General features: G+C 37.9%; 1 protein-coding gene across 1 annotated transcript in view; it reads right to left on the bottom strand.

Annotated features, from left to right (window-relative positions):
* Positions 1-12,127, bottom strand: part of LOC143854325 (putative 1-acylglycerol-3-phosphate O-acyltransferase) — a 45,937-nt gene extending 33,810 nt beyond the window's left edge. The window contains exons 1-3 of the mRNA XM_077364209.1: positions 11,801-12,127; positions 9,256-9,492; positions 7,564-7,610 (exon numbers count right to left, since the gene is read on the bottom strand). Of these exons, the coding sequence (XP_077220324.1) occupies positions 7,564-7,610; positions 9,256-9,492; positions 11,801-11,967 (451 nt within the window). The 5' untranslated portion in view covers positions 11,968-12,127. The remainder of the gene's footprint in view (positions 1-7,563; positions 7,611-9,255; positions 9,493-11,800) is intronic.
* Between the last annotated feature and the right edge of the window lie 2,414 nt (positions 12,128-14,541).

Here is a 14,541-nt window from a genome sequence, read left to right on the forward strand (position 1 = left end):
GGAAGAAGAGAGCTGGAATAGGGGTTTGTTAACCATTTAAAGAAAAAGGGAGAAGAAAGAATAAGGCAAGCTTCATCTTAGAAAAGGTATTAATCTCTAATCCTTTTACTTGTCATCTATGCTTATTGTTTGACCTCTGGAATTAATTTTGCATGCATTGGATTGTGGTGATTTATACTTTGGTATGATTTTGGGTCTTTTTTTAAATGTAAAAGAAATCAGAGATGAGCTATGGTTACTCACTGGTCGGGCAATTAATTTATCCTTCGGATGGGTTATTGAAAAATCTGTAAATCAAGTTCTTCTTCAACTTTCTTGGTCTCATTTCCATGATATGGTCCTCGAAAATGAATCAATTTGTTTCTCTGCATTTTGATGGTGGTTTGGAGTTACTTGCCCATAGGTTCTAACTAAAGGTTTTCTTGTTGAATGTATTTTCCTTCCTTCATCAGGATTATAATCTCAACTCCAAAATAGATCCAAGCTCATAGTAATTTGTGAAAGCAGTACAAGGCCTTGAGTTTTCCAATCTATTCATATGTTGCATGAATTACTGTGTTTGACAAAGAATATGACATGATCCTAAATACGTGTTTGATGTGATGCTCATATAGTTCCTGGTCAAATTTTATTTTAACTCCAAAGAGTATCCGAGTTCGTATCACAACTAGGTGTCCAATGAAATATCAAGGTCTGATGGTGTTTATATCATTGCTCATCATATGGCTGAATTTATGGGTTCCATGTCAGTAGTTGGCTATGAACTGTATGCATTTTATATGATAAGCTGTATGTGGAAATCGATATTGGAATAAGGTTTAGCCGCTATGCCTTTGAAAATCCTGGGGTTATCATACACTCTTCAAATTAATTTTGTGAAGTCTTGATTATTGGGGATTTGAATTTGAAGGCACTACATTGCTTCTTCCATCACCTGTCTTTATATTCTTTGGTCATGATTTGTGCTTGTAGGGTTGGGGGAATACTAATTAGAAGCCTTTAAGGTTTTGGTTAGATGTGATCGCCATTTACCCATGCGTGTTTGAGTCATTGTCTTGATGCTATGTATCTCAAAATTTGCATGACCAAACTGTCATTTGTCTCTACGCGGCTAATATTCATATAGCCTAATAATTTTGGTGCAGGTTTTCTCTTCCAAAGGCTCCATTGAATGCACGGATTTTTATTTTTATTTTTTAGAATATGAGTTTTCCCCATCTTAAAGCCATCTGTAGTATGTTTTGATTGCCTTCATCCCAATTATTTCCTTTGTTATAAAGAAGGGAAGAGGGATTTGTCTGAAATGGTTATCAGTAAAGCATATATTTTGGCTTTGTCTGAAATGGTTTATAGTGGGTTTTCGATACCTGTGATAATTTTCTGGTTTAAAATTAAGGGAATTCCTTGGGGTTTGAGATATACGTGCGTGTATGTGCTTGTGAGAGTGTGAATATGTGCTTGTGTATGTGTAAATGTTGTATAAGCGTGAATGCATGTTTGAGTGGTCTGTATGTTGTATTTTTTTATGTTTGGATAAATATATGGAAAGCCTTTGCCAGTATGAAGAGGTTTCCTCAAGTTTATAAGAATAGCTGCATGTTATGATGTGCCTTTTATAAGTCTTTTTATATGTGGAATTGAAATATACCGGGATTATAAAGTGAGATTGTCTGTTGGATGAGTTTACTTCATGCCGTATTTTTTATGGCAATTTAATGATAACTGAAATATTGTTCTTTAATCTGCTTTTGATAAACTATATACTACAGTTTCAAATTCCAAATGTTTTAGGGATAACCTGTGTCAAAATCCAGTTGTTGCTTTCAGCTTGAAATTTTGTAAGTTTGTCATGGACAAGAAAAAAAGGGGGAAAGAGCAGGTGTGTAACTTTGAAAAGATTTAAAACAAGGATAAATGTACTTATTTGCTTAAATTATATTTTCAAAATTGGTATGAATTGGTTTCCAAATTGGATTCCATCAGATTTGTAGTTGTATACAGTTTTTTTTTTTTTTTTAACCTGCACTCATATTGGTTTGATCAGGCTTGAAGTAATGCCCATATCCTTTTGCAATGAATGTAAAGTTCAAGTAACTTGGTAGTCCAGTCATGTATAATTCAGTTGGATGGTTGTTCATGATTGTATCTTCCTTGTTGACAGTTCAATTTCAAATCTTAGGGCTCTTTTCGTATCACATGGTCACTTAACGTTAACATATTGGATAAATGTCTGGAAACATGTGTGGAATCCATGACATAATGTTTGTCTTTCATTGAGTACATTTTTGTAAATATCATGAGTACCTTATTTTTATACAGAATGTTTTAGTCTCATTCAATGTTATTTTGGTGGTGCATGTTTGAATATCTTAATCCTACACAAATCATATAGTATATACAAAGTGTTATGTATTTTGCGGATATATTTTGTTGTGGTAAACATGGTCTCATTATACTACTTTAGACAGCATGGTTTCTTTCTTTTAAGCATGTCTGGTAAAATTATTATGAAATGGAATTAATATTGTGTGATAGGTATGTGTATATAATGATGAAAATCTTTCTTGGTAGTATAAATGCATTTGGACAGAAGGTTTCTAAAATCCGAAGTTAAGATATGACTCAGTGTTTAAAGAAGCATAGTCGATTGATGCCACTTTCATAAGTAAATTTGATGTTTAGTTTATAGGTAAATAATACAAGATAACCTTTTAGTACTCGTTGATATTAGACCATTTATTGTACTCTCCTGATGGCATGGGTTTTGTGTGTACCTGGAATGATTAAAAATATTAAGTAATACAACTTGTAAAGTTTGAGATCAAAAGATACTATGAGATGGGCATTATTTTGATCATATATATATATATATATATATATATATATATATATATATATATATATATCATGTTTGGGCAGCGGTGCAGACAATGTTTGTTCTCATTTCTGTTAGTGAATTTAAGAGAGATATTTCGTAGATTATGGTAATTTCTACATAGTCCTTTTAGGTATCCCGTCTCTTGTTTTCATCATATGTGTCATTAATTCGAATCTTGAAAAGAAGCATGTTGAGTTATCCTTTGAATACCTTTAGATAGTTTCCCTCTATATTGCATGGGGCGATGAAGGCGCTAGCCCGAGCCCACCTTTTAGGGGACTTGCTAAATCCCAGTAGCATTTTCCCTTCCCTTTTAGATGACTTTCCTAGTCTTTAAGGTTTGAGCCTTAGATGGCAGTTCCCTCATCGTGGAGGCGATGAGGGAGTTAGCCCAAGCCCATCCTTAGGGGACTTGCCTAGTCTTAATAGCATTCCCCTCCTTCTTTAGGTAGACTTTCTTAGTCTTTTAGACACCTTTAGATATTAGTTTTCCCGCATTGCAAGGGCAATGATAAGGATACTTGGAGCCCACCTTTGTGTATAGGAGGCATGCCTTGCCTCATTTATAGAGTTCCCTTGGAAGCAAGCCTTGTCATTTAGAGTCTCCCCCTAAGGGAATCTCTTTTAGTTTGGTAGAGAGTTTACTCATAGGAGGCATGCCTTGCCTCATTTATGGAGCTCCTATTTGGAGACGACCCTTGTCTCATTTAAAGAGTTCCCCTTTTAGGAGGCTTACTCAGCCTCATGTTAGAGTCCCCCTTCTTCTGGAGCGAGTCTTCGACTCATTCATCCTTTTGGAGGCTTTATTAGATCGTCTTTGACTCATTCGTCTTCTTTAGCGGTATTATTAGAGAGTCTGACTCATTTCCCCTTTTGGTAGAGTTATTAGAGAGTCTTTGACTCATTTGTTCGTTTAGTGATATTATTAGAGAGTCTTTGACTCATTTGTCGTTATTAGAGAGCCTTTGACTCATTTGTCTTTCTCTTTAGTCCTTATTAGAGAGTCTTTGACTTGTTTGTCCTTTTAGTAGCAGTATTAGAGAGTCTTTGACTCATTCCTCCTTTAAGTTGTAGTATTAGAGAGCCTTTGGCTCATTTGTCTTCTTTAGTGGTTTTATTAGAGTCTTTGACTCACTCGTCCTTTGGGTGGTATTGTTAGAGAGTCGTTGACTCACTCGTCCTTTAGGTAGTATTATTAGATAGTCTTTGACTTGTTCGTTCATCTCATTAGTGTTATCAGTTAGGAGTTTCTTTTTAGTGTTGTCGTTGCCTTTCTTCTTTGGAGACTAGCATAGTCTCATTAGAGCTTTGCCTCTTGGGATCCTATTATTTTCTTGTCTTTGACGTTAGTTTATTAGGTTTAGGGGTTTCCCCTGTTAGCCCTAGGGTTTGGCCCTAGGGTATTGCTTTGTGTGTTCCCTTAGGTCTTTGACCAAAAGGGTGAAAGCATTCTAAAAATCCAAAAATATTTGAAAACTGGAAAAATTCAAAATCATTTGGAGTGTTAATTTTTAGTAGTAGTAGGAGAGTTCATTTTGAACTACGTTGGCTTGATCCTCTTCCACGAGGTACGTAGTGCAGCTTGAAGTCTTCATCCCAAGTCCAGCCAAACTTTGTAAATATATACTTTAACCCTTTTTCTTTGAAAGCGTGTTTTCAAAAAAACTCTTCCTCTAGAGTTAGGAGTTTCTCCTAGATAGAGAGTTTCTTTTAGAGTTAGGGGTTTGGTCTTTGATTTGTTGTGTGCTTGTTTTAGAGTTAGGGGTTTATCCTAGAGTTATAGGAGCGCCTCCGTTCGGTCAGTTGGCGATCTACATCGCCGACTGATGACTAGAATAGGATGCGTTAGTCCGCCCTTTGTTTTCCTTAGGAAACACAGCCTAGTTACACGTGGGTTGTAGGAACCACCTGCATTAGCTTAGGGTTACCTTGCATTTAGTTAGGACATATAGGGTGTCCTAAAATCCGCAATTCACTGGAATTTAAATAATCGCGTATGAAGTTTTAATAACTAGTCTGGTCTTTTAGATCGAGTCTAGGATAGAGGTCTAGGTGTCTTAGGCATCATAACTTAGTTTTATAGGCGCGAAGAACTACGTTGCTCTGATTCTCGTGGAGGCGGGGATACGTAGGCTTCTTTGGATGAACATCAGACCATCCGAGGACTCGGGCTCAATCGTTAGAGTCTTAGGATTTGTCGTGTTGTTATGTTGTGTATTTTTTGTTGTGTTATCTTATTTTCATGCGCATACTTTATACCTTTAGCTGTAGCATGCATGTGTTTGTCCACCAGAACTTAGACACCCATTAGGCATGTCACACGTAACCTAGCGATGCTTAGGTGACACGCTTCTTTAATTTATGTTGTGTATGCTTATTATTTCATCCCCGAGTCATGCATGATTAGTTAGACGTCCACTCAGGGATATTTGTTCCCGTTTCACATAATTTTCGCCCGAAACTCTTCGAAGTTAATAATAAATGGCATAAGATACCAAGTGCTTGCACTCGGACGAATTGGGGGTGCTCTTCGGACCTTCTCCATTCGTAATCAGGCACGGACCTTTTGTATCTCTGGTTATCCGTTGCAGACAGAGCATTTGTTTTGGTTCCATGGCATATCCATGGATGGCGACTCTGAGTTATTTTTAGATATATCTTGGTCTCGAGCCTTGGCTCCGGATCAAGATGTATCTCATTCATTTTGTATCGCCACTCATGCTATGCTGTGAGAGTGGCACCTAATTTGAGAATTCCTTGGTAGAGCTCTCCTTCACGTGTGGAGATCCTTGAGGATTGCAGGGGGACCTCGCGTCCCTCGCCGCACTTGTCCTCTCGGATCTGGGTCCACAGTTCCCATGAGCATCCAAAAAGAAAATCTGAAGCATAGTAATTTTCAGTAAAGAAAAGCAACAAGACAAGGAGCAGAATGAACTTGAAATAAATTTATGTTTTGATGATGCAGATGATAATGCACACAAAATCACAGGTTAAATAGTGGTCATCCAAGCCTCCTCATGCAATGCATTTGTTCACGCATATATTACAAGGATACTTGTACAGCACAGCATGTTGTGGTTGAGATAATACAATTAGTGATACCATAGTAGATACTTTTGTTTGTTAAATAAGCTATCATGATTCAAATATATGGTACTCTCGCTGAATTAACTGTTATGCATCTTGTTTATTAGCGTTGCATAGTTACAAAAAATGGTAATCTCACTGAATTAACTGTTATGCATCTCGTTTATTATCATTGCATATTTACATTTTTTTAAAATTTTGAGTTTGCCGGTCTTGTAGGTGCTATAATTAATAAATTAAGTAATTCCTTTTTCACATTGAAAGTAGTAAATTTTTCTAGTTTTTACTTATGTATTTTTTGTCCTATCCCATGGTATGAGATAGTCGTTTCCGTATCAGCAAACCAAATTTAGAGAAAAGAGGATCTATATCTCTGCTCCTAATACGTCTTTGTATCTAGGTCATGCCACAAGCTTGGAGAGAATAAACAACAAGTGAAATGGATCAACAAAGAACATGTTGGATTTATACGACTTGAATTCAAAGATTAATACCCTCTAATTGGGGGAGAATGATGCAGATTATAGGGCACGCTGGACCCAACAATCATTCATAATAGAAGCTATTTGTGCTTTTCATTCTGACAATGCAAAAGAGTATATTCTGCCCTCTTTCTATTTTATTGTGATTTTTTTTTTTTTTGAATAGTAAAGAGATTTCCTTGAAGAAAAATAGAGACAGAGAAGGTCCCTGAAGGTACAACACTAAAGCATACACGGGAGACATGATCAAATAGACATCAAACAAAAAGCTGGGGAGGAAGGAAGTCAAAGAGCTCAACACTCTCTCTGATAACCCCCTCTCTAGCTAATCTATCCGCCTCACCATTAGTTGATCGCCTGACATGGTTAAAGGATATTGATGTCACACCAATTCTATCCTGAATCTCATCCAATAAGAAGGAGAACCTTCAAGGAACCACTTTAACACCTCTCAGCCATCTGATAAAATTAAGGGAATACCCTTCCACCACCACCTTGTTTAGGTCAACGTTATGAAGAAATTTGATCCCTTGCTGAATTGCCTTACTTCAGCCTCATTTGTATCTGCCACCCCAATCGGTCCTCTAAATGCCCAAATCACCTCCCCCTCTTCATTCCTCAAAAGGCCACCAATGCCGGAAGGCCCAGGATTCCCCATACTTGATCCATCAAAATCCAACTTTAGGATCCCTTGAGAAGGAGGCGAGCATGCTTGAATTACTTTATAATAATTAATGTGATAAACAGGTATATAATAATTATGTAGCAATTCACAATTCAAGATTCAACAAATGTTAGTCGATTCCATAAGTAAATTAGTAATACTAATTTGTATCGCCTGATTATCCACTCTACATACTTGTGTAACAGAGGAAGCATTTCCCCTCTAAGATGATTCACCATCTAAAGTGAAAAAGATATTAAGGAGAGAGAGAGAGAGAGTATATTTAAAATCCTATAATGCATTATTACAAATTGAGCCTTTCATCAGTTCCACAATATTTGTTCAACAAACAAATTTTGAGTAACTAAACAGGAAACAACAACGCGTACAGTCTAACCATTCAAAAAACAACAAGGGGTGCCAGTCCAAAAAAGTGCTTCAAGACAACTAACCTTCAGTGCTTTTACAAGTAAAATCAGGCCTGCTTGACCCACCCCACCTGCAAAGAAAGTAATCTGTGAGAAGGATGTTTCTCATACGAATAGATTTACAAAAGTTTATTGTTAATGATTTTATCACCATGCAAAATAAGGAAAATACAAAATAAAAATTATTCCAAGAGATTATGAGTCTTGGACTGAATAATCAAAAAGAAAAGGCAATAGGATGATATCTATGAAACGACATCAATTCATATTCTACATCTTTGAGTTGAGAGAGATATTTTTTTATAAATGAGAGGGATATTGAGAAAGATCCAATGGATATTTTTGTATATTTTTGTAACCTTACAAAATCCAAAGCAGTGCAAGTTAAAATGCACATCTAGATTAGTATCAAGCAGAAATGATTACAAACTGGTCCATCTAGCAGATATTGTTTGGAATTTTTATACGGTACTGCCTGCGACTCAAGACTTCACGCTTGGGCACCATATAATTTCTCTATTGATTGAAATGCTAGATCTTTAATGAATTCCTCTAGGAGAAACCAAAAAAAAATCTCTTTCTTTGGTATCACCAGTTCGTTCATAGAGATTTCAGCCATTAATGGAGTAAATCTCCAAGTCACTCCATTTTAATGTTGATGTACTTCCACCAGCAGACTTAGCAATGTAGTGCAATTTTGCATGTAGGTCTAGTCAATCATGAGGCATTTATATGATGTTCCTCTTAGCATGAGGTCAATTGCAAACACAATGACAAATAAGCCATGGTTTTAAATTTGGACCAAATATTTCGATTTCGGCCGCTACCGAAACGAAACCCACTTGGTTTTAGAAAAATACCAAATTTTGGCCAAAAATTCGGGATTTTGTCAATGTTTCGGTCGAAATATGTGAAAAATGCAACTTTTTAGATTAAAAAACCTGTTGAAATGTCGACATTTCGACAGAATCCCTCGCAAAAATCAACTCCACTCGCAGAAAAGAGAAGAACAACGAAATTTTCGTAGAAAAATAGAGACAATAAAAAGTACAAGCACAAATGAAGCTATATGTAACAACAGTTTTAAATTCACCATACCAGCATTCTCAATGAAAATTATGAATTCTCTCTAGTAAACTAATGAACATGATAGACAACACAAAGTAGAATAGAAAAGGGCTGCAGACCTTCTACAGAGATGTTTTAAGGAAACCCTTAGGCCAACTTACAGTTTTGATTTTAAAGCCCTGTTTATGTAGAGGTAAAGTTTCTCAGTAGTTAAAACTTATGTAACCAAACAAAATAAAATTATTGTACTAGAGTTGTAATCCGTCTAACATCATCCCGCTAAAGGATTCAAAGTGGACAAAAGTGGGTGGCATTTGACATACAAGTTTCCATCTCTGGCAGAAAATAAACTCAGTATAATCCAGACCTTAGTAAATTCTCAATAAATGAAGAATGAGAGTAATGACAAGAAAATTTTAAACAATTAATTGTTTGATATTTAAAACGTAAGCTCAGAGTTCAGATACCAAACATTCATCTAATCCTAACCATCTTACACTCCAAATTATTTAATTAGAGTGAAATACAATCAAAGCACAGAAGAATAAAGCATCGAAACAAATAAAATAAATAAATAAAACCGCAATTGAGATGTATTTGTAAATTATACAACTAAAAGATATAATCCGAGCATGATGATGAACTCACCCCAGTTGATCAATAGCAATGACCCTGAATTTACTGGCAAGAGCATCAAAGTTCCGAAAGAAAAATCCCTGAGAAGCACCATACCCGTGAACCATAACAAGAGTGGGAGAGTTCTCTTGACTGTCAAAGGTAACTGTATTGATAAACCTAGGCTTATCACTGGAAGACCTAAACCATCTGACTTTCGACCCAGGTGGCCCCGAACCTATATTTACCTGTTCTTGAACATAGGGAGTTCTGAAAGAAAAGCAGTCGCAAATTAACCAAAGAAGAACGGAATATAAAATGACCAGATGAATAATGAAAGAAAAACGAAAAATAAAATCAAGAATCTAGAATTACGGTCACTTGAATGAAAGCTATAAAAAACAATTAAAAGAAATGGAACTTGGGCACATCGGTTTTGATAAATGATGACTACATAACAGTAGGAAGATTTGGGAATTGAAACTTAAAAACAGTTCAAACGTAAATTGGAGATCTGGACATCCTTTCAATATATATATATATATATATATATATATATATATATGAGGAAAGTGTTTCTAAGCACGTGCTTAGATAAGCTTATCTAAGCACATGATCAAAAACACATGTGGCCCACGTTTTTTGGGGGATCCAAAGCAATCATTTGGAAGGCACTTCCATGGATAGGGTGTGTACCAAAATCAGCCCTATGGGATCATCCTAACCCTGCCATTTGTGGAGGGGAAAATGGGCAGAAACATGGACACACAGTGTCTGTCCATTTTCCACTCCAACTTTGATTGGGTTAGGATGATCCTTTAGGGCTGATTTTTGGTACACACCCTATCCATGGAAGGGCCTTCCAAATGAATGCTTTGGATCCCACAAAAATGTGGGCCACATGTGTTTTTGAGCATGTGCTTAGATAAGTTTATCTAAGCACGTGCTTCGAAACACCTCTCTCTCTCTCTCTCTCTCTCTCTATATATATATATATATATATATATATGAGGAAAGTGAAGCTACACACTCTTGTAGCTAACTTAGATACACCAAGGACTTAAAATACAGTGGGCCCACAGTGTTTGGGTGATCCAAACCATTCATTTGATAGGCCCTCACATTGATAGGGTGTACCCAAAAAATCAGCTCCATAGGATCATCCCAACCCTTCAAACTGTGGAGGCAAAAATGGATAGATTTGTGAAGGTTTTTACACGTCCATTTTTGCCTCCACAAATCGTAGGGTTGGGATGATTCTATGGAGCTGATTTTTTGGGCACAACCTATCTATGTGAGCGCCCCTCAAATGAATGGTTTGCATCACCCAAACAATGTGGGGCAGGGCCCACTATATTTTAAGCACGAGTGTGTAGCTCCACCTCTCTCTCTCTCTCTCTCTCTCTCTCTCTCTCTATATATATATATATATATATATATATATATATATATATATATATATAGGAAATGGTTTGTGTGCAGCTGCACAGATAAGTTTTCTGTGCATGGCTCACAAACCATGGAGGGGCAACATTTTTTGGGGGATCCAAAGCATTCATTTGGAAGGTCCTTCCATGGATAGGGTGTGTACCAAAAATCAGCCCTATAAGATCATCCTAACCCGATCAAAGGTGGAGGGGAAAATTGACAGACACTGTTTCTGCCCATTTTTCCCTCCACAAATGGCAAGGTTAGGATGATCCTATAGGATGCCCATTTTTTCCCTGCCATTTGTGGAGGGGAAAAATGGGCAGAAACAGTGTCTGTCCATTTTCCCCTCCACCTTTGATTGGGTTAGGATGATCCTATAGGGCTGATTTTTGGTACACACCTTATCCATGGAAGGGCCTTCCAAATGAATGCTTTGGATCCCCCCAAAAATGTGAACCCCCCCCCCCCCCCCAATGGTTTGTGAGCCATGCACAGATAAGCTTATCTGCGCGCGTGTGTGTGTGCGGAAATTCAAAACTAGGCATCGAGTGGACTTCTGGGAATTTGGCAGAGGTCAACTTGACAAAACAGAATATTGTCAAATTAGGATTTCCCCGTGTGAAAATGGAGGAATTTAAGAACCATGTAATGTTGGACAGAACCAATTCGGAAAATTCTCCAAGTTTTGAGTATTTTTGGGACTAGCATTTCCTTGGCAGGGCCCAACTTGACAGATTAGAATTTTGGTAATTCAGAGTTCATATGTATGAAACCGGAGGAATTTGGAGATGATGGACTGTTAGATCAGAAGCAATTCGGAGAATTAATTTGAGTAATTTGGGATTAGCATTTCGTTGGCTGAGGCCAATTTGATGAATCAGAATTTAGGCAATTCGGATTTTTCCAGTACGAAATTGGAGGAGTGTAGGGACCATGGAGTCTTAGAAACAATTTGAGTATCTTGGGAAAGCAAATCCGCGCAATCAATCAATGTAGAGAAGAATTAAAAAATTGTAAAATACTCAGACTAACAATGAGAAAATAGGATTAATTATAAAATACACAGATTAAAAAGGGAGAAAATAGGACTAATTATAAAATTCTCAAATTAAAAGGGGGCAATTAGGGTTTGAGAAAGGAAGCTTACTTGACGAGGGAGAGAAGGCGTTTTTCGGAAGCGATAATCCGATCTGTGGAGGTTGGAATCCATCGAAGGATGAAAGGCCAACCCTTCGATTTGGAATCGACGGTGGATTGAGTGATTTGCTCGGCCATTCTCGCAACGGAAATTGTCCGATGCACTAGTCTGGTCATTCCACGTTCAACATTGCTGATACGGCGAAAAATATAAGAAAAGAAGCGGAAAGAAGGTTCCCCAAGCCGCCCTTCTTTGACTCTCTATACCTTTTTAATTTTCAACGGGAACAAGGAAAGGAAGAAATGGTAGGAAAAATTGCCACCGGCCGACATCAAAATACGAGAATTGCCAACGGGGGGTACTAAATGGGAGTACAACCCTCTAAATGGGGTTATCAAACTCTAAAAAGGGGTTATCAACCCTCTCTTTAACAATTTTTCAAAAGTGTGTCCCACGCATTTTTTTTCCTAAAAGGGAATAATGTTGGGATGACCCAAAGTAGGGGTGGACATGGTTCCGGTTCCGAACGGGCACATTTAGTTCAGTTCGGTTCGGTTCCAGCTATATATAGTTCGGTTCCAGTTCGAAAAATTTGGAACCGGTGGAAATTCGGTTCGGTTCTTGGTTTGGGATCCTAGAACCGAGAACCGGGATCCCAAACCGAGAACCGGCCCTACTTACTTATTTAGGCATTTGATAAAATCACCCCTCCCCCATTTAATTCACCCCTTTTTAACTTGTTCCTTTGCCTTTAAAATTTTAATGGATATTAGGAATTGCCCAAATTTGTAGTTCAAATATAATTTTTGCATTGCCCAAATTTGTGCCAGATTATCCCAAATTTGTGCCTGTTTGTAGTTCATATATAATTTTTGCATTGCCCAAATGTGTGCCTAATTATCCCAAATTTGTGCTTGTTTGTGTTTGTAGTTCATATGTAAACAAGACTGAACCGAACCGAATAGATTATAAACACGATTAGGCAAAAAATCTACATTTGGTGAAGGTTGGGTAAACCCAGAACCGAACCGAACCGAACCGATTATATATGGTTCTGGTTCGGTTCGGTTCCAAACTTATATGGTTCGATTATGGTTCCAATTTTAGGGAACCGATTATATATGGTTCGGTTCTGGGTATGCCCCAAAACCGAACTGAACCGAACCATGTCCACTCCTAACCCAAAGCATTCATTTGATATGCCCTTAGATCGGGTTGACATAGATAGGATGTGCCCAAAAAATCAGCTCGACAGGAACATCCTAATCCTTCGATTCGTGGAGGTTAATAATGGACAGTTTGGTGGAGGATTATACCCGTCCATTTTAATCTCCACAAATTAAGGGTTGGGATGATCTTGTGGAACTGATTTTTTGGCCACACCCTATCTATGTATACCCATCAAATGCATGGTTCTCATCACCCAGATAATTTAGGCCCCACTATATTTTTGGCTGACTAAACAGATAGTGTATCTGCATGACTGAGCAGAAATACTTTTTCGATATTAAAAAGGGTTTTATGCAAAATGTATTTTATTGTGCTTTATTTGCAACAAGTTCCACTATGCTTTATTTGCAAAAAGAGTCTTCTAGTTTGACAATTTGCAAATATAGTCATCACCTTTCAATGAATTTTGCAAATCACGCCTCTAGCTCGATGTTAAAGGCCCTTCTAAAAATTTTTAGCAAATCAAGTCATGCACTCATGCCATCAATTTGTGAGCAAAATACCCATGGTAGACTTTTTGACTTATAAAAAGATCAAAATGTCTTTATATGTGAAAAGAAAAAAAATTACCTTTGTAAAAACTAAACAGATCAACGTACACTGCATGACAGTTGGGTGATAAGTTTCCAATCAAGGGGTGTGGGAATATTATTTCTCTACATACTAGAATTCTTGCTATCTTCCAATCAAGGGTGTGGGGATATTATTTCTATACACACTAAAATTCTTGCTACCTGATGGGGTACGAAAACAGCAACTAATGAGCTGTCGACACGCGGCCCCGGAAGGGCCCACCACGAAATCAACACATGCCCAGGGGTAATCCGATAATTACCTGAGAGTAGGTAAACCTAAACCCACAGAAGGGCCGACACCTGTCCTGGGGTAGGTAATTCAACCACCCCAGGCCTCCCTCTATAAAAGGCCTCTCTAGGCTCAAAGTGAATGGTAATAACTTCTAAGCTACCACTCCTAAATTTTTGGCTCTACACTCCTGCTCATATTGACTTGAGTGTCGAAGGGCCCGTCCGGAGCAACGACTCTGGGTTGGTCTTCCGACCTCGTGTGCTCGTGTGCAAGACTCAGCTCCTTCACTTCGGCTCTTCGGGTCCTCCAGCTCAGCTCTTACGTCACTGCCGTATCTGTTACCGATTTTAGGCCTAACAGATTGGCGCCATCCATGGGACCGGAACTAAAAGCTGTTCGAATCCCCTATACAAAATGGCAGGGCGGAAGAGTACTCGGGTACCAACTGCACGAACTACTCGAGCCGTAATACCTCGCAGGACCCGGAGCGAGCGAATCGCCTCGCAGGTGGTGGCTCTGTAAGCCCAATGGTTCCCACCTTGGCATTCCCATCTTCTTTTGATGATTCCAATATACAAGTGATTTTATATCACTAATGTGTTTGATTGTCTACGTTGTAGATCATGATTGTATAAAGACAAAATTGCTTGGATTGAGGCCAAGAAGCTCTCATTGGACCATATTCGGAAGGCCAAGACATCGGAGATCCAAGA

This window comes from Tasmannia lanceolata, unplaced genomic scaffold (assembly GCF_043159265.1).
Source record: "Tasmannia lanceolata isolate RefF3 unplaced genomic scaffold, GAP_Taslan_0.1 ptg000020l, whole genome shotgun sequence".
NCBI classification, from domain to species: domain Eukaryota; kingdom Viridiplantae; phylum Streptophyta; class Magnoliopsida; order Canellales; family Winteraceae; genus Tasmannia; species Tasmannia lanceolata.